Here is a 27,617-nt window from a genome sequence, read left to right as displayed (position 1 = left end):
AGCAAATGACTGTCCATTCCTACTGCACATCCTGGGTCTGCATTAGAGTTTATTGGGCTCTTTTACAATCAAATGAGAGCCTCTTGACAGGGCAATATTTTACTTAATTCACTTACAGGTTGTCAGATCAACAAACCTTAGACACACAGAGAAATCATGTTCTGCCTTTCCATTTTCCAGACAGGGGAAATAATTATAAGTATCCAGTACTTACAGCTTGACTAGGATGGCCAGATCCTGCCTCCTTTAATGGTCCTTCTTAGACTACTGTTTCTATCGAAGTAATTTATCAGGACATAATTGTTACTTACATACTTTCCTGGACCGAAGAGTTGAAACTCAGTTTTAGGGAGAAGGAATGCAATCCTGAGTTTGTTTTTGTTTTTTTCTTGAGACGGAGTCTCGCTCTGTTGCCCAGGCTGGAGTGAAGTGGTGCGATCTCAGCTCACTGCAATCTTTGCCTCCTGGGTTCAAGCGATTCTCCTGCCTCAGCCACCCGAGTAGCTGGGATTATAGGCATGCACCACCACGCTCGGCTTCTTTTTGTATTTTTAGTAGAGATGGGGTTTTGCCATGTTGGCCAGGCAGGTCTCGAACTCCTGTGCTCAGGTGATCTGCCCACCTTGGCCTCCCAAAGTGCTAGGATTACAGGTATGAGCCGCTGCGCCCGGCCTGAGTTTTTTAAGGTATGGTTCTATCAAAGGGTTCTCTGCTTATGACAGCTTTAGCCTCCCAAAGGAGGTGGGTGACAGACCACATCTGAGAATGTGTCCAAGGAAATAGTGATCCATTAGACATTTATGCTGAGGCCTGCATTAATTTTCCTTCTAAGATATATCACTTGATCTTTCTGTATAGGTTTACTGGAGACCTGTCTTATGGGGAATCGGGCTACAGTTTCTTCTTGGCCTCTTGATTCTAAGGACTGACCCTGGATATATAGCTTTTGATTGGTTGGGCAGGCAAGTTCAGGTAAGTTTGATTCAAAAGAACACCTTGCTTTTATGGTGCTTTTAACATTGGAGGTAATCCTCAAGATGTGTCAGAAATGGGTTTATCTGTCTGCATGAGTTGTCTCAAATTTTAATTCTGCATCATGGGTTAGACAAATAGTTTTGCTTATACTGAATATGTTAGTCTGTCTGGTTTGTTAACATCACTGCTGTTCCGTACCTATATCATCACTCCCTAATTCATTGCCCACATCCTCCTCCCCAAGGACTATCATACTTCTTAGATGTCTCCACAGACAGAGAAATAGGCTTCTTTTGCATCCAGTGCTAACTAATGCCACCTACAATCCATGTATGGCTCCCAACACATTGCCATGGTCAACTCATTCTGTAGCATTCTGGAATCAGACTGAATGTCAGAAATGTCAGGAAATTTGTATACAGGAATATTTCAAAAATATGCTTCTACTATGCCATTCATTAGAGGGGGCAAAGCTGAGAACATTAACTTCCCAAGTCTATTCAACACATTTGCTGGGTCCATCCTCTGAGAGCCTAGCGTTCCTGTGCACTGTCTAATTTCCACTCATGTGGTTGGAATGAAATCTCTTCTTCTTTCTTTAACTCAGACTTTTCTGGAGTACACAGATGCTGGTGCTTCATTTGTGTTTGGTGAGAAATACAAAGACCACTTCTTTGCATTTAAGGTAAAGTCAAACGTTTTTTCTATGTAGTCGCTGCTATTTCAGTAGCTTCTCAGTCTTTGTAGATGTTCATAGAACTTAACTGACCAAAAACCAGGTATATACCTAATGGGCTGGTCAGAGGTGTGTAATACATCACCACCCTTTTCCACTGACAATGTTATCTGAAGTTAGTGGACTGCACACATTTTACCTTGTTACTATGGAGTTAAGGGAAACATCTAGAGGAAGTTAGACATATTCAAATACCAGGCGGTGGGGCTTGTAGCTTTATCTGCGGTACTTAGGAAGAATCAAAAGGGTAATAGCGTCTTGGGCCTTCAGAGAAAAGAATATTATGTTCCCAGCAACAAGTAGACATGTGGCAGTGAATGGCTGATGGGTCCAGGATCAGTGCCAGCTCTGTATTGGGATAGCCTCTCAGTCCCAGTCCCTGGGGCAGCCGGTCAACCACATCGACCCCTGTTTTAGAGCCATCCCCGCACTGAACATTTCTCATCTCTCCTTCAGCACAGCCTTTGCCGAGGCAGGACTGGAGGATAGGCCTTCTCCTAACGAAAGAAGGAACATTATTTTACAGGGCAAAGGCAGCTTGGCCCCGTGGCTGGCCACAGTCAATTCCTTCTTGAGGCTCCCACAGGCCCCAGGAAGCCCATCCTCCTCTGGGAAGTCCCTACAAACGCTTGTCAGTGAGTCAGAAGCATGCATTCGGGTTTTCCTTCAGCTTTTCTTGTGGTGTGTTGTTATTCATACACTTCTAAATTGTTTTCTCACCTAGAGACTCCAAATTTACCTCCAAATTACCCCAGCTTCAGTTAGGCCAACTTTTAGGCTGAATCTTTTTTCAGCCTAAAACACCAAACCAGCAGTTTAGCGGCAGGCTGGAGAGGAGAACCGCTACGTTTGTAAAAAGCCTGCAGTTTATACAGCGGTTCACTTAGCACCCTCCCCCAGCAGCCTCTACCTGGCAGTTTAGCTGGTTTGATGTTCTAGGGCTGAGATAACTCAGCCATCTCTGAAGGGCCAAATGTTTATAGAGTGAGATAGAAATATGCTCATATCATGAAATGAATTCAGAATTGGAAAAAATAAGGTCATAAAGAAGGAATAACTTGCTACCCAGACTACACAGGGGTTTTCAGGCCCTCCCCCTCCCCTCTTCCAGGGCAGTGGCCCCTATTTTTTCCTGCCAACACAGAATCCTCTGCTAACATTCCAGAGATGAGACTGTTTAACTCCCTCAAGCTTTCAGGAAGGCACTGCCTACCCATTAAAGCCAATAAAAGGCTCATAGTGAGTGAGCTCTGAATACTGGCACAAAATGTCTTTTAATATATATTATTAATAGATTTTTTCTAAATTGGATCCTGTACAAATTGTCCTCGGTCATTCTGTGCCTCTGGTAGCAGCTTTCTCTGGCCAGTGAGCTGGGGAACAATGGGGAAGGGGTGCAGTAAGATGAGGCTGAGGAAGGACCTAGCCCACAGCTCTGTGTGGTCTATGCAGGATAGAAATTGCTCTCTGTGGAAACACTGGCTATATTGAAGGCACCCAAAGAGCGTCAGGAACATAGGATCTAGGAAAATACAATGTTTTTTTTTTTTTGTTTTTTTGTTTTTTTTTTTTGAGATGGAGTCTTGCTCTGTCACCCAGGCTAGAGAGCAATGGTGCAATCTCGGCTCTGCAACTTCCGCCTCCCAGGTTCAAGCGATCTTCCTGCCTCAGCCTCCCCAGTAGCTGGGATTACACGTGTGTGCCACCACACCTGGCTAATTTTTGTATTTTTAGTAGAGACAGGGTTTCACCACGTTGTCTAGGCTGGTCTTGAACTCCTGACCTCAGGTGATCCACCTGCCTCAGCATCCCAAGGTGCCGGGATTACAGGTGTGAGCCACCGAGCCCGCCCAGAAAATACAAAGGCCTTTAACACAGAACTAAAGTAGCTTCCAAAATGCAGTCACTTTTCAGTAATTTGAAAAACTATAGGTAAAATCACTATTATTTTAAAAGCTAGAAGAATGAATGTTTACTGCATAGAGGTCATGACAGATCCCTGTTGACTTCAGTAGGGGGGCACCATGTTTGAGAGGCCAAAGAAAAGACCTGGAGCCAGCAAATGAGACACAGGGTTTATTGAGGGGACTCACATGCAGGGCAGTCCAGTGGCGGCAGGCTAGACAGGAGAACAGCTATCGTTTGTAAAAGGCAGTTTATATAGCATTCTCACTTAGCACCCTCCCTCAGCAACCTCCACCTCCCAACCTTCATTTAACCCAAAACAAAGGGCCTGGATCCCCTGTATGGCCTGCTTTCCACGGGATGGACCAAGGGTTCAGATATTCCTTATAGATAAGGAATGAATCTTTGGGTTGGTCACTCCTAGTTTCCTTAGTTCAGAACTCCAAACACACATGCTTAGACCATAGGGTCATGCTCAGGACATGCTGAAGTTATTGCTGTCAGGTGTGTCTGCCATCCAGTAGGAGGCACTGTGTGTCAGCACCCACCATGCCTTACCTGATCCCTACACACACTCAGAATAAGGCTCTGAGGTTGCTCACAATGTATCTTGACTTGGGTTACTCTGCTAACTAGTGGTGAAGCCCATGTCTTTTTAGCATCAGAACAACAAGACTATTTTCTGGCAGCCTTTAGTGTATTGATCTAGTTATTACAAATCCCCCCAAACTTCATTCCTTGAGCAAAAAAAGCTCACCATAGAAGAGAGGGGAAATAAGTCAAGTCCTGTGACAAATTAGAATAAAAGACTGTAGATAGGGAAGCTGCCTGATTAAAGTTCAAGAGGAGTTTCCCATATTTTTATGATGTTTCAGAGGGAGAAAAGGAGACAGAGAGGAGGCCTGATATAAAACCTGCTGGTGCAACTGGACCCATCATTAATCCACGATTGTTTCCGTCCTCGCAGATCCTGCCGATCGTGGTTTTCTTCAGCACGGTGATGTCCATGCTGTACTACCTGGGACTGATGCAGTGGATTATTAGAAAGGTACTGGGGCTGGGAGGGACTGGGTTACAGGTGTAGAGCTGATTATCTCAGACACAAGTCCTCAAGGCCTTTTATGCAGGTATTTACGAAGTGCCTTTCTCTTCCTACCATTATCCACCACCACCACCTAAGTGATTAGATTCAAAACCCCCAATCCTAAATGTGTCCATAGAGGGAATTTTATCTCAGGAGCTTCTAATAGGGCTTTGCTTTGCAAACCACTGGATATCTTCATGAAACTCTAGCAATTACTTCTTTAGCTGAGGAGTTGAGGTCAGATACTGCTGGGGGAAACGATGCTGTTCCTTCATCTTGGTTATCCACCCTGTGCTTAGCTTTTTTCTGTTTTAAGCTACTCCTTAATTATATGCTACCTTGCTTAAGGAGGTTACAAAAGTAGACACTTCTTGTTTTGGAGGTGCTAGAGAAATTAAAGGAAAAAGGAGAAACAGCTTTTCACTCCTGAGAGAGTTTCATTAGCATAAGCATGCATGCATGCACACACACGCAGAGCTGAAGAGTTCATGTCCCTCCTGCTGCCCTAGCCTCTGGGAGTCCTATGTTCATGTGTTAGATCAGAGGACGAGGAGATCTGTCAGCCAATTTGGATGCACCTCACCGAAGCACAGAGCAGTGCAGGCAGTGCTTGGGGCACAGCCACAGCCCTCCTTGATCCTGATAAATAAATCAAAACGTACAAAAAGAAAGAGAAAATAGAGAAGAGAGAGAGGGAACCAGAATACAGGTAGCAGCAGAGTTCAGAATGACAGCAAGAACTCCAGGGCCCATAATTTTCTGTTTAAGCCCCAAAACATTCAGAATTGCTATGCTCTTGTCTAAACTAAAAAGCAAGGAGAGAGAATGCAACAGGAAGTCCTCATCCACCATCTCTAGTTGAAAGGCCAGTACAAAAGTGGAACCAAAAACCATGTTCATTTCAATTAAGTAAAAAAGACCAAACCTCAAATACATCCCGCTACATTCGGGTGACCTTTGACAAAACAACTAAACTGTTCTGTGCTTTGGTTTCCTATTTAATAAAATGAGTATAATTATATAGGACCTCTCTCAAAGAGTTATTGTAAGAATTAATTGCATTTTCTGGATCAAGGGCTTAACACAGTGTCTGGAATGCAGTAAAGCCTTCCATGACCATGTTAGCAATTGTCATTTATTAGTTGTATACAATAGACCTATAGAAATTCATTTGTATAATGTTCAAAGTAGATGCAATGACTCAGACTTACTACTCCAATAAGAGGATTTGCTTGGCCTGCTCTAGGGGCTCAATAAGTTAAACTTACCTTTGGCACCATCATTAGCCTGCTGACAATTGTTGAAGCCCTCAACATTTTACTCCAGTTTAAGGATTTTAATCCCTACTTTGAAGTTTTGGGTATACAAAAAGTTCTTTGTCAACTTTGTCCCTTTCTTCCTTTTAGGTTGGATGGATCATGCTAGTTACTACAGGATCATCTCCTATTGAATCTGTAGTTGCTTCTGGCAATATATTTGTTGGACAAGTAAGTTGTAATATCAACAAAACAAAACATCTGTTGAAATGGATCGTCTCTTTCCAAAAAGTCAAATTAGAAAATAGCACAATGTTATTTTAGTGTAGAGAGAAGGGTGTCAACATAAGAAAGCCCCAGTATTGGCAATGTCCAGATTTCAGAGGGAGAAGGCAGAGAGCGAGAGAAAGAGAGAGAAATTCCTTTTAACAATCTGGGTATGGTATTGTGGAATTGGGTTCTTGAGAATGATTATGAAGAGGATGGAAGGTTGTCATTTTACTAAAGCATAGACATAGAGCTTCTCATATAGATTCTCAATAAATCTGAATTTAGTGATTGTGAGGTTTCTGGTCAACTATTCAGAGGCTGTTAGCTCTTCCACTTGGATGGATTTCACTATTTCCAAATCTCGAAGCCGCAAACATGGAACAGGCAGCCTCCCATTCTAAACTATAATGCCTGCGGCAATGGAGGAGACCAAACAGCCTTTCCACCAACAACCATGCAACTGTGTAAACACTTGAGCATATTCTCAGCTTGTCTGAACTGGTCAATATTCTGTCTTTGCTGAGCCTGAAAAAAATGCTTTCAGGTTTTTCTCCTCTCATCAAAATTAAGCTTTTAGGCTGCAATTTTCACCTCCCTATTCCATCACATGGAGAAATGCTCTTTTGCCTGAAGCCCATTTAAGCAAATAACTATAATGCCAAGGAGTGTCCCTCAAAATAGCAGCATTGCTAAGGGGTGGATCAGTAAGAAATTGTAATAAGTCCCTCATCACTCCAGATATGCAGCTTCAGGTAGAATGGAGTCACACGCCACGAAAACCAGGTGTGAATGCTTGCCAGCACCACTGGCAAGGCAATTGAATTTGAAGCAAAAATCAAGTCACTCAGAAAAACACATAGCCCCAAATCCCAGGCTTACAACTGCTCCAGGCAGGCGGAACCTTCTTGTTGGTAAGCCAACAAGAAGCATGGGCCTCTACTCTAAAGACTATGCTTACGGCCTAGTGCAGTGGCTCATGCCTGTAATCCCAGCACTTTGGGAGGCCAAGGCAGGCAGATCACCTGAGGTCGGGAGTTCGAGACCAGCCTGACCAACATGGAGAAACCCTGTCTCTACTAAAAATCCAAAATTAGCTGGGCGTGGTGGCACATGCCTGTAATCCCAGCTACTCAGGAGGCTGAGCCAGGAGAATCGCTTGAACCCAGGAGGTACAGTATGCAGTGAGCAGAGATCATGCCACTGCACTCCAGCCTGGGCAACAAGAGCAAAACTGTATCAAAAAAAAAAAAAAAAAAATCTATGCTTACTAGCCTGGAGCATAGTCTTTAGAGTGGGGGCCCACGATTCCTTCCCTAGGAGTTGAAATAATTATAATTACAGTCATAAAATCTCCCAGGACTAATTAGGGCACCATCTTGAGTTGATTGCTCCTACCTGCAGGATAAGAGGGCTCATGCACAGGGTTCCTAGTCGATAGATCGAGGCACCACACATTCAATCTTATAGAACAATTAGAGATAATGAGGAGAAAATTGTAAAATTGGACACAAGCTTCTGTGATGTTCAATTTGATACTTAATATGCTAAAAGTACAGCTATTATCTATGGAGAGCCCCACGCCGCAGGCTGCCTGTCCTCCTTAATGGGTTTCAAGCCTTTCCAACTATAGTCCGTCTGCTTCTTCCTTTCCACCCATCAGAGAGGGCTCTCTGACTCCCAATTACAGAAGGGCCTGCAGGCACCTGTCCTTGTTATTGCTGAGGTTGTTTGTTTGTTTGTTTTTAATGCTTGTGTCTCTATTTCCCTGAGGTATCAGGAAATAGGTTTAGGGTCTGTCAAGGTGAAGTTGGAAGATTGGAAGCCACAGTGGCTTAGAAATCACCCATCCAGAAGTTCAGGCCACTGGGTAGAGTCAGTTGACCCTTAGAGGAGTGCACCAAGTCATCACAGCATCCATTCCTAGGCTGGGTGGAGGCTTTCTATGTCTAGCCTCACAAATTTTGCAAAATTTACACATGACCACATATGGAAACTGATCTAGAGTTCAAATAACTCACAGGTCGATGGTGTGGGTTCTCAAATTTGAGCATGCATTGGAATCACCCGGAAAGCTTGTGAAAATACAGATTGCTAGCTCCCGCCCTTGGAGTTTCTAATTTAGTAAATCGAAATAATTTGCATTTCTAATGAGTTTCCAGGTGACACTTATGAAGTTGGTCTGGGGTTCACTCTTAGAAACTCTCTGCTTTAAAGAATAAAATTATAAGTAGATTGGCACCCCTTGCCCCACCCCCGCACAGATTTAAAAAGCAACCTGGTCACCCTTCTTTGTCTCCAGACGGAGTCTCCACTGCTGGTCCGACCATATTTACCCTACATCACCAAGTCTGAACTCCACGCCATCATGACCGCCGGGTTCTCTACAATTGCTGGAAGCGTCTTAGGTGCATACATTTCTTTTGGGGTAAGAATATTTTGGAATAAACTTATGAAAACGTCAACCTCTTCTTTCTTTGCTCTTGTTATTTTTTTTCTTTTCCATTGCTGGTGGGAAAAGGAGGCCAAGAGAGTGTTTTTTTGTTTTGTTTTGCCAAATGGCAAAAGTTGGTCACAGTTGCTTTGGCGTTTGAACATATGGACCCCAAGGAGTTTTGGGGCTTCATATCCCTGCTGTCTAAATGTGAGTTCTATCTGCAGAATAAAAATAGAAAAATGCAATCGTATGATGAAGTTGCTTTGGTTGAAAATTTAAATCTGTTAAAAAAAAACAAAAAAAAACTGTTACCTCAGTCAAGGTGATCTGGACTGGGAGTCAATAAACTACGGCCCGTGGGCCGAATCCCAATTGCTCCTGTTTTGGGAAATGAATTATTGGAAAGCAACTACTTTTATTCATTTGTCTATGGCAGCTTCTGTGCTACAGAGTTGAGTCGTTGTGATCCAAAAAGCCAACAACATTATTTTCTGGAGCTTTACAGAAAAACTTTTCTGACCCCTGGTCTAGAGCAGTGATTCTCAAACTTTTCTGCACATTAGAATCACCTGGGAGCTTTTAATTCTCTAATGCCCAGGTCCATATCTGAGTAATTAAACCACAGTTCCTTGGGATGAGACCCAGGCATCAATATTTTTTTTAAAATTCCTCAGATTCTAATGTACAGCCAAGTTTGAGAGTTGGCAGTCTGTAGTGTAAGGCTAGGGAATGTTATAACTGGTGCATGCACCCCGACCCATAGAGTTTACAAGCCACACAGAGGCACAGTCCCCGATATTGAAACTGAGTAATATAGCCCAGTCACTGTGTGACTCAGGAGGCTAGGATTTCTTACAAGGTAAGTGGGCTTCATTCTAGGCCTTCATCCAGGCCTTGGAGTGCCAATTAGTAGGAGGAGGCAAGAAGAAAGGAGCAAAGGACACCTGTGGAATGAGCGGCTTGCGTGGATCATCTGGGGAATGCCATCCCCACTGCAGAAATGCTGCCTCAAAAATGTTTTGGGGGGAACAGGAACAGGCAGGGAGGTGCTGATCCTGGAATTCTGAACATATGTGGAAGAGAATCCAGAAACCATGTGAGCGGGGGCGGGAAGGGGAACGAGTCGACCTGCGATAAAGGAAACAGAAGTCATGTACAAATTAAAGGGCCTCCAGATCAATGAAGATTGTGTAAAGGCACCAAGGATCTCAGGAGAGCAAAAGGAAGATGGAGAGAGGAGAATATACACATCTGCAAGTGAATCACGAGTCCCTTCTCCACTCCCCAGCCCCTATCTAAAATGATGTAATGAGGCTGGGTGCGGTGGCTCATGCCTGTAATCCCAGCACTTTGAGAGAACAAGGTGGGCGGATCACCTGAGGTTGGGAATTCAAGACCAGCCTGGCCAACATAGCAAAACCCCATCTCTACTAAAAAATACAAAACTTAGCTGGGTGTGGTGGTGGGCTCCTGTAATCCCAGCTACTCAAGAAGCTGAAGCAGGAGAATCACTTGACTGGGGAGGCGGAGGTTGCAGTGAGCCAAGATCGCACCACTGCACTCCAGCCTGGATGATAGAGCAAGACTCCATCTCAAAGAAAAAAAAAAATTGTAATGACATACATTCTCTAGGGGCTGTCTGAGCATTCAAAAGGGCAACAGAGAAGTTGAGGAATCTTCCTTGAAAGTTTCCACAACATAGGATTAATTCTTTTCTGAAACAATCAGATTTCATTTTTATGCTTCTCCCGAGGGATGTGGTCAGTTAGCACAAATGTCTCCCTTATCCCTCAGCCTCTTAAGGCGATGCCCGCAACTTGGCTCACTGAGCTAGAGTGGCTCTTCCAGACCTCCAAAGAAACATTGTCTTCTGTCATAGCAGCAACCCCCTACCCTGTTTCTTCCCTTGCGGAGCTCTTGGACCCTTCCTCTGAACACAAGAAAAAAGCTAACCCTGGGTTTGCCTTCTTTCTTCTGAAATTGCAGGTTCCGTCCTCCCACTTGTTAACAGCCTCGGTTATGTCGGCACCTGCGTCATTGGCTGCTGCTAAACTCTTTTGGCCTGAAACAGAAAAACCTAAAATAACCCTCAAGAATGCCATGAAAATGGAAAGTGGGTAAGTGTGACACATTCACCTAATTAATGACTACCCAAGCTGGGGTGGGGGACTCCAAATTCAATGTACAGCAAAAATTCGATAACCGGAAAGCACAGTGAATTACGATATTTAAGTAAGTCCAAAGACTATTTAGACTTCACCAAAAAGAGTCTTATTTTATTTCCTTTTTTTGAGACTTGCTCAAAAAAGGCTTTTTTTTAAAGTTTTGCTCTGTCGCTCAAGCTGGAGTGCAGTGGTATGAACACAGCTCACTGCAGCCTCGACCTCCCAGGCTCAAGTTATCCTCCCACCTCAGCCTCTTAAGTAGCTGATACTACAGGAATGTGCCACCACACTCAGCCAATTTTTTAAGTTTTTTAGAAACAGGGGTCTCACTATGTTGCCCAGGCTGATCTCCAGCTCCTGGGCTCAAGGGATCCTCCTGCCTCAGCCTCCCAAAGCGCCGGGTCCTGGCCAAAATCTTGTTTAATACTTGACATCAACCTCTCTAAATACCTAATGTCAATACATTTCCATATCTGTTTGTTGTGAAGATATTTCTTTGTAAATATAGCAGAGTGTTTATGGAGCCTTGGTTTAGACAGTCATAGGATGACCATTTCTGGAGGTTCCTCTTATAAGAAAGCTGGTTCCTTTTATTTTGCTCTGTGAAAAAGAAAGAAAAACAGAGTGGAAAAGACTAAGGAATTTAGGATGTTCAAGAGTATTTCCTTAAATAACAGAATTCATCAGCAACCAACATGTGTCCGAAATTCACCCTTACTTGTATGTAGATAAAGTCAACCATGAGTGAAAAAGCAAGCCGCCAAAGAATATAGCATAATTCCACTTATAAAGTTACTCAGTGTGCAGACTTGCACAATGTTTTTGTGTGTGTTTCTTTTGTTGTTGTTGTTTTTGGGTTTTTTTGTTTTTTTGTTTTATTGACAGGGTCTCACTCTGTCACCCAGGCTGAGCTCAAATGATCCTCCCACCTCAGCCCCTTGAGTAGCAGGGACTACAGGCATGCACCACCATACCCAGCTAATTTTTGTACTTTTTGTAGAGACAGCATTTTGCCATGTTGCCCAGACTGGTCTCAAACTCCTGGGCTCAAGAAATCCACCTGCATCGGCCTCCCAAAGTGCTGGGATTATAGGGTGTGAGCCACTGTACCCGGACACACAATATATTTTTTAGGGATACAGACATGTAGGAAAATGGTAAAGAAAGGGGATGATGAGTGAATTTTAGGAAGACAGGTACCTCTGAGATTAGAGGGGAGGATGGGATCAAAGAAGAGTACACAGGCGGATTCAAAGTGATGGTGGCACTCCATCTCTAAATGAGGTGATGCATTTACAGCCTTCCTTGAATCATTGATTTATTGTTGTTTTTGAATCATTAGTTTTTATAGCATTTATATTTTATAACTATTCTCTGGCAGCTACTTGTAATAAAAATCATTTTTAAACTTGTAATATTTTTATCATTTTCCAAGTTTTTATTATAAATGTTCCCAAATTTTAAAAGTAATGTAAGTTACCCAGACTCTGGAGGCTAAGGTAAGAGGATCGCTTAAGCCCAGCAGTTTAAGACCAGCCCGTGCCATGTAGCATGACCCCGTCTCTTAAAAAAAAAAAAAAATTAGCCAAGCATGGTGGCACACACCTGTAGTCCCAGCTATTCGGGAGGCTGAGGAAGGAGGATCACTTGAGCCTAGGAGTTGGAGGCTCCAATGAGCTATGATCACATCACTTTACTCCAGCCTGAGAAACAGAACAAGACCCTATCTCTTTAAAAACAAGAACAAACATGGTTAAATACCCATATGCCCACTTCATGATGTCATGGGATTCAGGTGAGTACTTTGAGCAAGGCAGGGGCCTGATAGTTTGTCTCTTGTCTAAGCTCTGATTGTGCTACTTCTGCACCAATGGTGTCCATCCCCTAACAACCCTTTGGTAATTCTAGAATTGCTATTTCTTGATAAAGCGATTCAGGGAATCTTCTAGAAGCTGCAACACAAGGAGCTTCCTCCTCCATCTCCCTGGTGGCCAACATTGCTGTGAATTTGATTGCCTTCCTGGCCCTGCTGTCTTTTATGAATTCAGCCTTGTCCTGGTTTGGAAATATGTTTGACTACCCACAGCTGAGTTTTGAGGTATAATCATATCACACCCCTGCCCTCTGTTTTGTTTCTGCCTATCTTTGTTTAAAAATAAAATAGGTTTGTAAACAGCCCACCCTGACAACCTCAGTGGACTCTTCCATGCTATAAAAGCTTCTCATGCATCTCCCAACTTCCCACCCACCTTTTCTCTGTCTCCTATCACCCTCCTTCCCCGCAACGACCGTCAGTCTCTCCTGGCCCCTTCCCCAAGAATCCAGCTTACTTCAAATGACCGATTTCTAGTTCTGATTTCTGATGGGTAAAGATGGGCAAGGGAAGAAGGAATTTCTGTGCCTAAAGGAGACACAGGGATCAGGAACAGTGTTATCACCGAGGAGGCAGAACTGAAAGCAAATCACTGTTCTAATCAAGTGTCTACTTTTGGTTTCTGTAGCTAATCTGCTCCTACATCTTCATGCCCTTTTCCTTCATAATGGGAGTGGAATGGCAGGACAGCTTTATGGTTGCCAGACTCATAGGTTATAAGACCTTCTTCAATGAATTTGTGGCTTACGAGCACCTCTCAAAATGGATCCACTTGAGGAAAGAAGGTGGACCCAAATTTGTGAATGGTGTGCAGCAATATATATCAGTGAGTAACTATTTTAATTTCTCGGTACATTTCTTCATCACATACCTGCATTCATCTATTACTTATGACTCTGTGCGTCAAGCACTATGCCAGGCACCTGGGATAGATCAGAGGGAAAAACAACCTAAAATCTATGGCTCATGGAGCTCATAACGTACATAGAACTTCCTAATTTTCAGTTATGTTGAATTAATCAGAGAGAGTGTATGTGTATGAGTGTGTAGACATAGCTAATCATTGCCATTGTGATCATTTACTTTTGAGGACTGTGGACACAGACCCAGAGTCACATGAGCTGGGACTGCAATCAATCAACCAAAATTTGTTGAATAAAACATAAAAAATGTTTTATGTGCAATGTGCTGAGTACTGAGGCCATAGCATTCAGCAAGTCATGGGGCCCCTGCCCTCATAGTCTAGTGGCTGACAGTCTAGTGATCATAAAGACCTCTCCCTTTGAACTTAAGGGATTCTGTGAGCTCTGAGAAACCGTCTAAAAGTAACATCATGCTTGGACATCCTTGAGAGAGAGTGTAGCATCATTACTGCTCTCCACGTGGATCAGGGAGAGAAAAGACTCAGTCTGTGATCTGAAAGCCTTGAGACAAGCACCATAATTACATCAGGACTTCAGGTCAGTAGCCTGCAAGGAGACATTCACATCTGTCTGGGCTTTGGTGGGATGAGGAACTCAGGTGAGGTCATGTTTGTAGTTGAGTTTGCAACTTTCTCCCCCGGACAACAGAATTGTCACTCATGGAAACTCTTAAGGAAATGGTTAACATTCCTGAGCATCCCTAGTACTCATTGAAACAATCCATTTGGAATTAATGTTCCAGGCATGTACTTGGTTTAAAAACGAAAGGGGAGGAAAAGTAGCCTGCCTAAGGTTCTGAGTCTGCTCACCCACAAACAACACTACCATCCTTCCCGGCCTCCCAAAGAACAAGCCTGCAGATTGACTCCCACATAGCACACCAATGTAAAAGCCCACTCCGGGGGGAGCACTGATTTATATTTTACAGCTAGGGCATTTTGACCCACACCTCTGACATGAGTGGGGGCTCTGCAGATTTCCCTGTTCTCGCATGTTCATTCTTCAACTAACCTCCCAGTAAAGCTTGGCCAATTATTCTCATTGTTTAGATGCCACCAAAACCAGTTTGTTTCCCTGCCAAAAGTAAACAATAGGCTAAATTAAGTGAAATGTTTTCTATCCCCAGTTGCCAGTTGCCAGGAAAGAATCGTTTTGTTAATGAGCAGGCCGGGCTCTGTGTTCTGGCAGCACGAAGCAGTTGTGTGGAAAGGTTATTACGAGGGTAGTGACAGAACAGTAGAGCTGATTGAGTTTAGGGGTGAGCCCAACCAAAGGCAGGCACAGAGAGAACATTTGGAAAGAGGAGCTCAGTGGCCTCCGCTATTGTTGAGTCACGATGGGAAAGGCATTTTGCTTCTCCAAATTTCTGATTTGCAATCAACAAAATGCAGATGAGTTTCAGCAATTTTTGCTCACAACCTAGAAGTGGAGGAGGGCATCCCAACAGTCTCCTCGAAGAGGTGCCACAGAACAGAACGTATTATGTGGGTCCGTGAGGCAAAACACCAGTGATATCCACTGAATTATGCCCATGCTGACCTCCATCTGAGATAAGAGGAATACTACCCCCATGCCCCAGGATGAGCCCTTTATTCCATCACTTTCTCCTTCCTAAAGACAATACTATGTCTGTTTTTATTCATTTGTTTACATGTAACACATACCGTAGTATAAAATTCAAAAGGTCCAAAAAAAGATAAAGGAAAAAGTAAGGCAACCTTCTTCTTTCTCTGGAGCTCTTCTCCCTGTAACATATACTCACTGTTTTTAACCTTGTCCTTTGCACTTAATAACGTGTCTCAGGTACCTTTCCATATCAGCGCCTGTGACATAGTATTCTATTGTATTGCACACCATAATTCATCTTAACTAGTCCCATTCTGATAAGCAGTTATCTGTTTTTTCACTATCAGAGATAGTGCTATAATGACCATCCTGTATGTATGGCATCCTGTGCAGACACAAGGAGAGCTGTAAGGTGTGTTATTAATATTTTCCTAGTACGGTGCATCTCTTTTCATCACATCATCTTGCACATTTGTGGGCAAAGTCAGCGTGGAATTATCCCAGCCTCCTTTTCCTTTTCTAAAACCCATCGTGGCCACATCTGTGTGTCCCCTTCCCACTTATCCCAGGAAAGGGGAAAGAGGAGTTTCAAGCCCCTTATCTTTCTCCCCACAATCTCTTAATAAGCATGCCTGGTTTTGAAGCCAGCTGAACTAAATGAAAAGCACTAGAAAAAAGTGGGGAACAAGGACAGCTTTTCCAGGAACGGTGGACTGCATACCTACTTGAAATGTTTTTTTTTCCTGCTGGCTATATGCACGCTGATGGAAAATATCAACAAAGGAGAGTTCTCAGAAACCATGAGAGAGAAGAGGGGCCTTGGAATCAACAAAAATCTTACCATGGCCACTTGAGTCTTGAATGAGTGTAGAATTGCTCGGTTTATTCTTTGAACAAAATCATAGAGTTTTGAGGATATTGGAAAATTATTGCTTTAGTCACGTGGGTACCTTTGTCAGACTGGGTATGCCTCTGGGGAACAATAGAGTAGATGGGATCTTCTGAGCCTCAGTTTGAATCAGTCCTCAAACTGAGAAAAAATTGGCCTAAGCAGTATCTCTTGAGTCACAGGGCCACACCCATGCTTTCATGAATTCATCTTCCATCCTCTGACTGCCCCGTGAAAAGGATGTTCCTTCTCCTACTTCCAGCTGGGCGTCCTGACATTCCCAAGGAGTGGTCAGAGCTGCAGTACACACACCATGGCCCGACTATCAGGAAGCTCCTGTGATAGCTAAAAATTTCCTTTTGATTAACATAATTATTTTTAAATTATATCCTTTCCACTGAATTATAACTTAAATACCAAATTAAGGACTCAGTTTTGATGTCACCTATGTAACCACAACCATATTCAACATACAGAGTATCTCTATCACACCTTTAAAAAAAAAGTTTTCCTCATGGCCATTTGTAGTCAACAACTCCACTCCCATCCCCACCCAAAGACCTAGTCCCAGGCAACCAATATCCATTCTTTCACTGTAAATTATTTTTGCTTATTCTAGGATTTATTATTATTATTATTGTTATTGAGATGGAGTCTCACTCTGTCACCCAGGCTATAGTGCAATGGTGCAATCTCAGCTCACTGCAACCTCTGCCTCCTGGGTTCAAGCAATTCTCCTGGCTCAGCCTCCCAAGTAGCTGGGATTACAGGCACACACCATCATGCCTGGCTTATTTATTTATTTATTTATTTATTTATTTATTTATTTATTTATTTTTAGTAGAGGCAGAGTTTCACCATGTTGGCCAGGATGGTCTTGAACTCCTGACCTCAAATGATCTACCCACATCAACCTCCCAAAGTGCTGGGATTACAGGCGTGAGCCACTGCACCCGGCCCTGAATTTCATATACATGTGCTCACTTAGCTTTCATGTTGTTGGATGTATTTCCTTTTTATTGCAAAGCAGCATTTCATTTTATGGGTATCCACAATTGTTTATCCATTTGCCTACTGAATGACATTAAAGTTGTTGCCAGCATGAGGCTATTTAATAAAGCTGCCATAAGTATTTATGTACAATCTTTTTGTGGTGAGTGTTTTTGTTTCTCCTAGAAAAATTGCTGGGTCATTCAGGCAGCGCATGTTAAGAAGAAACTTCCATACTGTTTCACAAACAGACTGTGTCATTTTACATTCCCACCAGCAATATCTAAGAGATCTAGTCACTTCATATCCTTGTCAACACTTTGTATTGTCAGTTTTTTTACTTTAGTGGAAGTATAGTAGTATCTCATTGTGGCTTTATTTTGCATTTCCCCGGTGATCAATGATGTTGAACATCTTTTCATGTACTTTTTGGTTATTTGCAGAGCTTTTGTGAAGTATCCAAATCTCTATTCATTTTTCCTTGGCTGTTTATCATCTTATTGAGTTAACAGTTCTTTATATAGTCTGAACACGTCCTTTGTCAAGTAAATGTAATGTGAATATTTTCTGGGACCAATTTTGTATCTCCAGCTACTAGTCCTGACCCTGGCACACTGTAGCAGATGGCCAGGTCATATGGAATATTAGAAGGCATTATTGACCAGAAAGCAGCATTTGTAGAAGCCAAGGCTACCAATTGTAAGCCTTTTGTAGAGAGTCACTGAGTCCACACAGTCCCCTTCCATTTTCCCACAAAATTCAAGTGGAGATGGTAAAAGGGGTCTAGGAAGTAATGGGCATTTGATACCATGGACTGTGCATTTATTTGTCAATATTGAATTTATGGTCAAAATGAAGCCCAGTCGGATGTCAGATTTATTAAGCCAGATCAGACTGTGTATACATATGTGTTTATGCTTGCTTACAGATTCGTTCTGAGACAATCGCCACTTACGCTCTCTGTGGTTTTGCCAATATCGGGTCCCTAGGAATTGTGATCGGCGGACTCAGTAAGTGAAAAGAACATTCTTCAACAACACAGATGTGACATAGACATACTTGGATCTCCATTTTGCTCTGTAATGTTATTCATGTCAGGAGAAGAAAAGGGCCTTTTCAACAATCATGAGTCCTCTGGGGTCCTTTTTTTTTTTTTAATCTCTACTCTGCAATATAGTTTTCCCATGCACATCCAAGCTGACCTCAGGAAGAATTTTCTCAAACATACAGGTGCTTCTCCCAGCCCAGGGGTGACCTGTAGGCTTCACCTTGCATGCCGACGCCAATATATTTATGATGGGCACCTGGAGAAGGATTCTGAGAGCCATCGGAAGTCCAGTGGGAGAAGGCTGTGATTTCTTAGTGGTGTCTGCCATGGGCATAGAAGTAGATGGTGACAGTTGAGTTACACATCATCTCCTTAGTCATCCCTCCTGCCACTCATTTGCCTTGCCATGCCCTCAATGAACAGCCCTTTGGATGAAACATAGGAGGTGTTTCTTCTGTGGAGAATGAAAGCCTTTGAGCCTTTTGGCAAACAAGCCTCTTCCCTTCTTCCCACAGCAGAGAATTTCTCTGTATGTGGAGTTTATTACGAGGTTCTTGAATCTTGAATTTCCCAGTTAAGTTAAAGAAAAAAAAAAAAAAGCCAGCTGACCTGAGCCCAGCCCCAGAACAATGTTCAGAGGCTAAGGGTTTTAATCAATACTTCAACATTGATCTCACATCCCTCCTTCCATGTTTCCCAGCATCCATGGCCCCTTCCAGAAAGCGTGACATCGCCTCGGGAGCAGTGAGAGCTCTGATCGCGGGGACCGTGGCCTGCTTCATGACAGCCTGCATCGCAGGTACTACACTCTGTCCTTTGTGTCCTGGTGCCCACAGGATGAATGGCAGCTTTCAGGACAGGCAGTGCCTCCAGCTTGCACGTGCAGCACACACCGCCACGGAAAGCTGAGAGTCAGAGCTGCTCTTCGGCATATTGTAAAGTTAAAGGTGTGCGGTGTGGTGGAGAAGCTAAGAACAGAATGAGGGTTCAGTGACTTCCTTAATTAATAAAATAAATGGGGCCAGGTGCAGTGGCTCGCACCTGTAATCCCAGCACATTGGGAGACCAAGGTGGGTGGGTCACCTGATGTCAGGAGTTTGAGTCCAGCCTGACCAACATGGTGAAACCGCCTCTCTACTAAAAATACAAAAAACAGCTGGGCGTGCACCTGTAATCACAGCTACTTGGGAGGCTGAAGCACTTGAATCTCTTGAACCCGGGAAGCGGAGGTTGCAGTGAGTTGAGATCATGCCACTGCACTCTAGCCTGGGCAAAAGAGCAAGACTCTGTCTCAAAATAAATAAATAAATATACAAATACATAAATAAAACTAAAAAATAAACAAATAATAAAATAAATGGGACTCTGTTCTGCTTCTAGGCATACTCTCCAGCACTCCTGTGGACATCAACTGCCATCACGTTTTAGAGAATGCCTTCACCTCCAGTTTCCCTGGAAACACAACCAAGGTGATATCTTGTTGCCAAAGTCTGTTGAACAGGTATTGTATTCTTGATTATAATTTCTTTATACTCCATTATTAATAATCAAATCAGACCTAAATACCCCATCCACTTAATTTTATAACTTTATGACTCTATTTAAAAGTGGCCAGGCGCGGTGGCTGACGCCTGTAATCCCAGCACTTTGGGAGGCTGAGGCAGGCGGATCACGAGGTCTGGAGTTCGAGACCATCCTGGCCAACATGGTGAAACCCCGTCTCTACTAAACATACAAAAAATTAGCCGGGCGTGGTGGTGGGCGCCTGTAGTCCCAGCTACTCGGGAGGCTGAGGTAGGAGAATCGCTTGAACCCGGGAGGCGGAGGTTGCAGTGGGCCCAGATCATGCCACTGCACTCCAACCTGGCAACAGAGCAAGACTCCATCTCAAAAAAAAAAAAAAAGTAAGAACTTATGCAGTGATTCCAACCACCTTTCACTTTGACTTTCCTCAGATAAGACCAGCAACTATAACACTAGCTAGTGCTACTCAAGCGTTTAATATGCACCCAGCTGTGTGTTAGGCACTTTGTATGAATTAGCTCACTTAAACTTTGCAACCACTATGTACGTTGGGAACTATCTCTCTCTCTCTCTTTTTTTTTTTTTTTTTTTTTTTTGCATTCCTTAAAATTAAGGCTTAGGGAAGCTATGCCTACTCCAGCAAAATTAGCACAAGCACAAGTGAGATACAAAATTCAGGTCTATCTGCCTGCTAAGCTTATGCCCTTAACTGCCGCCTTCTGCTGGCTCCCCTTCAAGGGGATCCAGACTGTCCAGACAACATGATGATCGTCTATGGTGAACAAGAAACCACCAGTGACCCATGGCAGCCACCCCTACCCCGTACAGTTTCTGTTTGCAAAATCAATGTTCCCACCCAAGATGCCATCCTTAATGTGCAAGTGTTTTATAACGATTGATTCTATCCTATCTTTGCTTGTTATGGAGGAAATAGGGAAAGTTCTTGAGGACACCCAGAATTTAGGAGCCAAAATGAATTCCCCAGTGCCTCTGTCCTTTAATCCACCCTAACCAGAATGTGGGCGAGAAAATCAGCTTCCTGCCCTGAACTATTTTTAATGTCACTGTCTGCTCACCTACTGTTTCTGCCATCTATGGCTCATCTAACTGTTTGTTTCCACTTTCTACCAGCACTGTTGCCAAGGGTCCTGGTGAAGTCTTCCCAGGAGGAAACCACAGCCTGTATTCTTTGAAGGGCTGCTGCACATTGTTGAATCCATCAACATTTAACTGCAGTTGGATCCCTAATATATTTTGAGGTCAGCCACTTCTCCAGTGGAACTCTTAAGTACGGATGCTGAATTTTCTACTTTGGAAAGAAAAAAAAAAAAAAAACTACTGCCCACAGATTGATACTTCCATCATGGAATCAGCTTTAATGGCAAGAAATGAAGAAAAACAAGAGTGGACCTTCAGAGCTACAACATCTTCCTCCTCCCCTCCCCTCCCCACCAGCCCCTTTCCCACGGAGAACTTCTGTGATGTCCCAAAGTGAGGTGGTGTAGTTTCCAGTCTCAAAGGTATTTTCTGACTTTAATGTTTCCAAGGCATTTCACCAGAATACAGCTATAAATGGCAGCTCCCAACAACTGGGCTCTGACTCACCCACACCCACTTAGTGTCCACTAAGTAGTTCAGGGTGACTCAGTTTAAGCACATCTCAGATGAGGTCACTCTGCATACACCTTGGCTTACCTGAAATAGCCTGAACTTGAATCTCACATAAGGGGAAACTAGTCATCAATCACCAACTCATTGACTACCCTCAGGAAGTCCTGCAGAAATCAAGAGTCCTTGAGGAGAACACGTGGACCATACCAAAACCAGGGTTTAAATCCATTCTGCTTAAGAGTTCTATCAGTCAGTTTAAGCATAAGTTATGCTGCACTAGCAAACAACCCTAAAAACCTCAGTGGCTTACAGATTTATTTTTCACTCACATGTTTGTAACGATCCATGTTGGTTGTAATGCATATTGCTTCAGGACCCAGTCTAAAGGAGCAGCCTCTAAGCGGGGGCATTTTGGTCTTAAGAGGGAAAAGAAAGGTGGGAACCACGTGATGGCTCTTTCATCTTCCGCTAGGAAATGATACCCTTTATTTCCATGACATTCCATTAGCCAAGACAAGTCCTGTGACAGGCACGATGTCAGTCACCACAGTTAAATTATTCTGTCATAGGGAGGGATAGTGAATATTTTGCAGAAGTAATATGATACACCACAAGGGTATATGACATCCTTGTCTCCCTTCAAGGAGCCATCCTGTTGTAGGCCATAATGGTAGGCCTATTCATGTGCACATTTGGTAATGTATTCCTGGTGACAAAGCAGTTACTCTTCAGTCAAAAGCCGTGTAAGAAGCAGTTGAGGAAAAAAAGTCCTGGTTGAGCTCTGAAAACCTTGCGTTGATAATTTCACTGACCAGGAAGGCATCAGTATCAAACTTGAAGAATGGGTGTCAGTGTCTAAGAAGAAAATTCCAGAGACAACGGTGGTGTGCTCTTTAATGAAATGCCCATCACCACTGCTCTTAATAGCATAAAGACCACATGCTGTGAGAAAACACAAACGTCAATTACCAAGTCAAGAAACAGACACTGAATGTGAAAAAGGTTTTGAAATACCTTAAGTAATTTATTTTGTTTCTATTTTTCCTTCTGTTTGTGTACAAGAGTAACTTAAAAGAAAAATCTATGTGTAAATAGTTGTGGTTTTTTGTGTGTTTTGTTTTTTGTGGTGGTGAAGGAGGAGCCTAAATGTCCAGAGGACTGTTTATCCCTGAAGTGTGATATACTAAAATATTTATCATTATTTGTATCAATTTTCCTTGGAGTTCAATGTGCCCTTGCAGTCTTCAGACTTAATTTTAGGAAAATATATTTGCATGTTTTCCCCCCATTCTCAATGTTTGGTGTCCTAGTTGATCATACCCTACAGAATGTTATGTATATGTATTATACCATTCCTCTGTGGACATGCGTTTACTTTGTTTACAGTTTGGGGGTTCTCTTTTTCCTACTCTGGACAGTGCATGTACATTTACTTTGCATGCTGGTGCTTTTTTTTCTATAGCAATGGTGTCTGATAGACATATGCAAGTTACATGTAATTTAAGATCTCGTAGCCACACTAAACAACAGGTAAAATTAATTTTAATATATTTAACCCAATACATTGGAGATATTATTTCAGTGAGATATTTTTCATTCTTATCAAACTAAGTCTCAGTCTGGTTTGTATATCTCAGTTGAGACACTAAAGTTTTACTGATAATACTTAATCCATGTTTAGATTTCACAATATCTAAATTTGCAAAGTAAATTTACATACCCATGTTGGTTTAAATGTGCTTAAAAGTTTTCCAATAACTGAAATGACTAGCAGTTTAAAATTTAAAATTTTGTTACTCGATTACTCCATATTTCAAGTATTAGTGGCTACCATATTGGTCAGAGCAGTTTCATAGGATGATTTCCTAGATTTGAAGTGTGTGTATATTTCTGGTATTATAAGATGTCAGATTAGTTTTTGGAGAAATATCTTAATTTTTACCTGCTTTGATGTGACCTTTCTGATGTGTTTTTTCATCTACCTCTGTGTATATGTGTGACATTCCTTTATAAATGCAATATGTTCGCACAGGTCCTACGCTGATTCCTTATTAATACTGTGCATCCTTGAACTGAGAAAGTGGGTATTATTCCTGAGCTATATTATGGAGGATAGTAAAGGCCAAGGACCAGCAAAATGAGCTGGTTAAGCCTCTTGAGCTTGTTTTAAGCCTCTTGAGCTTATTGCCTCCAGAAACCTCACCAATACCCTGTGAAAGTTATAGGTGGCCCTTCTCCCAGTGAAACAACCTAATGGAGGTTTTTGGTGCATGGTGATTTTTTTTTCTTTTTTTGAGACGGAGTCTCGCTCTGTCGCCCAGGCTGGAGTGCAGTGGCACGATCTCGGCTCACTGCAAGCTCCGCCTCCCAGATTCACGCCATTCTCCTGCCTCAGCCTCCCGAGTAACTGGGACTACAGGCGCCCGCCACCGCGCCAGGCTAATTTTTTGTATTTTTAATAGAGACGGGGTTTCACCGTGTTATCTAGGATGGTCTCTATCTTCTGACCTCGTGATCCGCCCTCCTCCGCCTCCCAAAGTGCTGGGATTACAGGCGTGAGCCCCCGCGCCCGGCCGGTACATGGTGATGCTTTTGTTTCCCTTTAGCAGACATAGAAGTGGAAGGCTGCTTGTTTTCCCCAGTTTCTCCTTCACCCACATACGTATAGTAGGCAAAGACGGCGTGCCTACGTTTTTCAGCTGTTCGAGCCCACTCACTGCTGACAGATTGTTGCTCTTGGTCTGTGCTCCCCGACCTTGCTTCAAGCCAGGGCTGCAACATCTCCTTGGGAGAACTTCCTACTTTATCCAGTCCACCCATGAACTCCAAAGCCCCTAGCCTCCTGTGTGTCTTCCCACTGGTAATCTTCCCTAACCTGAAAGCCCCTTTTGTATACAGTATTATGGTTCCAGATATCAGTGTTTTCTCGTTTCAATGAAGATGGAAGTTTACTTTACTGCTGCTTATTCTCCATGTTGTTCTCTATTGGTTTGCAAAAAAGGGGAGGGGGCAGAAATGATATTTCTCTTCGCAATCCAGAAACTGGTTATAAACAAATTTTCTGACCCTGGAGAGGCCTTTGGGTCTCAGCCAAAAATAGATTGGAGTCATGGGATATGGAACATTGATTTTTTTTTCTCCCCATTGGTAAAGTCAACATATCCCAGCAGTTAGGTCTAAGTGACAGTCTCTGTAACTATGCAGATTACTAACAGGCATTCATTTTGCAAATGTTCCCACTTGATTACTTTCATATTTCTGTAGTTTAATTAGGCTGGTAGGGCACTGCGAAGAGCTTAAGACGTGCACTTGTCCAATGAGACTGATTTCCAGTTACAGAACAATTCCAAAAATCAAGTACGCTTATAAAGAAGGTATTATAAGCCAACAAGGACACAGTGTGCCAGGAAGGATTAAGCTGCCCTGACTGTACTGGAGTGGGGCAAGGGGAGCCAATCATTCACATTCTAAACAGGCAGGAGCGCAGGACTCAATAACTGTCTCTGGTACAGGTACACCATGTGGTGCTAATGAACCATATGGTCCTAAGAAAGGCTGCTCTTTACAGCCTGTTACTTAATTTTGTTTTAAGCTCAAGCAGGAAGAAAAGCATAGACTTTTCTTTTTCTGGCACTAAAAACTACACAACCTTGTTATAACAATGATATTTTCCTTTATATCACAAAGGCAATGTGACTGCCCATTGGTTATAGAATGAGTAGTTTCAACCTGGTTATTAGTGGGCTACTTTGCATTTTCATTCCAGGAAACTCTGGAGATTAAACAGTGAACCTACATCAAGTTAGCCCTTCCTAACCATTATGCATTTTGCAAAATGGAAGGACAGTGGCTGGTATTAGGAAGATAGCCTATAGCCACAGAACAGAGAAAAGTACTCAAATGACAACCTTTAAATTTAGTCCTCTGGCCACTGACAACCAACAACTTTGCCATGAGAAACTAGAATTAGGAAAAAACTGAAGTCTTACAAGCCATATTAACATGTAAGAATTAAAGCCTACCTCTTCCAAGTACTGGCCATACTTCCAATAATATTCATAAAATAAGAGGATAGGAAAACCTTAGGTCATTCAGAAATGCTTCATCTCTCCTTCCACCTTCTGGTCATGCAGAACTGGCAAACCCACAGATCACTATGGACAAGAACAGAGTTGGGGCAGTATTCCTTGGTCTAAACTAAATCCTTACAACTGCAGGGTGCCTATCTCATTCCATGATGATTTGTCCATATGTCTAACCTCTAGAATACTAGTTCTTATGTCTCTTCAGTACCTAGTACCTGGCATTCAGTAGACATTCAGTAAATATTTGTTTAACAAACGAATGAGTGAATGAATGAGGACTACAAAATAGCTAACCTTCACACAAGCAAGAACAGTTGACTGTCTAACTTATAGAATCTCATTAAAAATGCATACTTGTCGTAAACATTGCAAACTGAGAGACTGAAAATCTTCCTCTCATCTTAATCTCATTTCCTATAGTCGGTCACAGTTAATATTTTGATGTCCCTGTGAATTTTCCTCTCTATATGATAAACAATACAGTAAGTTATAATATCAAAATGGAGTGGATGAATCTTCTTTCTAGCCCAATGCCTGAATCACTTTCACATTTCCCAGTTCCTCTTAGCAAAATCAGGTAAATAATTTTGCTTGTGTTATAACATCAACTGTGTTGTACAATGATTAGCAAACAAAGTTCAGGAGATTGGCCTTCTTGATCATGTGCAATGCAAGCCTATAGTTTAGTAGTGTTGACTATGTTGAAGCTAAATGGAATTATTAGAAGTATCCCAATACCCAACATAAATAAATGCAAAAATAAGGGTAGCTGGATTCTCTCTGTGTATATGAGCAATTGTTCTGCTATCATATTTGGAAAAGCGCTTCTAGGAAACAGAGAACAAGCTGGTTGCCACTTCTAGCAGGTATGGAAATGTGATTCAGCAGCCAAAAGCCCAGCTCTGGAGCCGGACTGCCAGGTCTCAAATCTTGGTCCCACCAGTCACTAGATCCATTACCTTGGAAATTTATGTAACCACTCTGTCTCAGTTTCCCCATGTGTAAAATGCAAATAAATATACTTCTCCCTCATATTTTTGTGAGGATTAAATATATTTGCATGTAAAACACGTAAAAGAATACCCCACAGAGAAAGGCTATAAGATACATTCTTTTTATTCATTGAGATACAATTTATGTATGTAAATGCACAGATTTTATGTAAACAGTTTGATGCATCTTGACAAATGTGTACACTCACATAACAATCACCCCAGTCAAATGTAGCTCATTGACTTTCTCAGAAAGTTCCCTAGTATCCCAAACTCACCCCTATCCCTCCAGGCAAGCCTGATTACTTTTCTTTCCCCTATAGATTAGAAAGAATTTCATATAGATGGAATTATACAACGCATGTTCTTTTGTTCCTTGTTTTTCTCACCCAACATAATGTATACGTTTTATCCAGTAGGTCGTTCTATCTTTATTGCTAAGTAGTAGTTCACTGTAGACCACAATTTTAGACCACAATATCCATTCTACTCTTGATGGACATTTAGGTTGCTTTTAGTTTTTGCAGAATATTTGTTTTTGAAGAACTTTTATTTTCCACACATTTGTTAGGTGTTTCAGAATATTTTATGCTCTGGAAATATGAATTAGGATGTGCAGGTGTGATTTACCCACATGGTAGTTTGTTTCCTATGTCCCTTTCTCTCCCTCCTAATCTTCAGAGCCTCTTTACTTATCTGCTGTTCTTCACAGGGATTGAGAAAATTGTTGGCTTCAGGCCACAAAATGGGAGACCAGTGATGAGTCTCAAAAGGGAATAACAGGGCAACCAGAGTACCATGAGGTCATTGGTGGTTGAATAGGATTTGATTAGCCGGGCCCTGTGCCACATAACAGCCCGTTGCTGCATTTTGAGAAGAATCACTTGGTTTTTCTTAGACTCCAATAAAAGCAAGAGTTACATTCACATTTGACTTCATATGTTTAAAGTACAGGAACGTGAATGAAAACATAAGAAAAAGAAATGTGAAAAACACTTGGAAGTTTGAAAGTAGTCCAATAAAGCCTGACGTATGTGAGCGTTGCGCGCTGCTCGCTCTGAAACCGATTTTGCCTCAAGCAGCGTGCAAGTTACAGAAGCGTCTGTGGGCTGAAAATTTTGTTATTCAGTGGCTACAATAAATGTAATCCCATTTATGGAAAAGGCTGGCCGGTTCTTGAAAGCACTTGTGCGAAACAAAGACCCTAATTCTCATTAGAATTCACCCATCAAAACTCAATCCCGCAGCCCGTTTTGACAAGGACATCTAGAGTTGAGGATTATTTGCTGTC

General features: G+C 42.5%; 1 protein-coding gene across 3 annotated transcripts in view; it reads left to right on the top strand.

Moving 5' to 3' along the window:
* Positions 1-23,280, top strand: part of SLC28A3 (solute carrier family 28 member 3) — a 64,937-nt gene extending 41,657 nt beyond the window's left edge. For 2 of the 3 annotated variants that reach the window (XM_001106570.5, XM_077966283.1), the window contains 12 exons: positions 859-972; positions 1,583-1,660; positions 4,584-4,664; positions 6,107-6,187; positions 8,526-8,651; positions 10,647-10,777; positions 12,755-12,923; positions 13,327-13,524; positions 17,995-18,076; positions 18,815-18,913; positions 19,495-19,615; positions 20,770-23,280. In XM_001106570.5, coding sequence (XP_001106570.3) covers positions 859-972; positions 1,583-1,660; positions 4,584-4,664; positions 6,107-6,187; positions 8,526-8,651; positions 10,647-10,777; positions 12,755-12,923; positions 13,327-13,524; positions 17,995-18,076; positions 18,815-18,913; positions 19,495-19,615; positions 20,770-20,896 — 1,407 coding nt within the window. In that variant the 3' untranslated portion in view covers positions 20,897-23,280. Of the gene's footprint in view, positions 1-858; positions 973-1,582; positions 1,661-4,583; positions 4,665-6,106; positions 6,188-8,525; positions 8,652-10,646; positions 10,778-12,754; positions 12,924-13,326; positions 13,525-17,994; positions 18,077-18,814; positions 18,914-19,494; positions 19,616-19,722; positions 19,990-20,769 lie in introns of those variants that run through there. The other variant, XM_077966282.1, reaches the window with a different exon arrangement.
* The last annotated feature ends 4,337 nt before the right edge of the window (positions 23,281-27,617 follow it).

Source organism: Macaca mulatta, chromosome 15 (genome assembly GCF_049350105.2).
Source record: "Macaca mulatta isolate MMU2019108-1 chromosome 15, T2T-MMU8v2.0, whole genome shotgun sequence".
Lineage (NCBI taxonomy): Eukaryota > Metazoa > Chordata > Mammalia > Primates > Cercopithecidae > Macaca > Macaca mulatta.
This window is presented reverse-complemented; position numbering and strand designations above follow the sequence as displayed.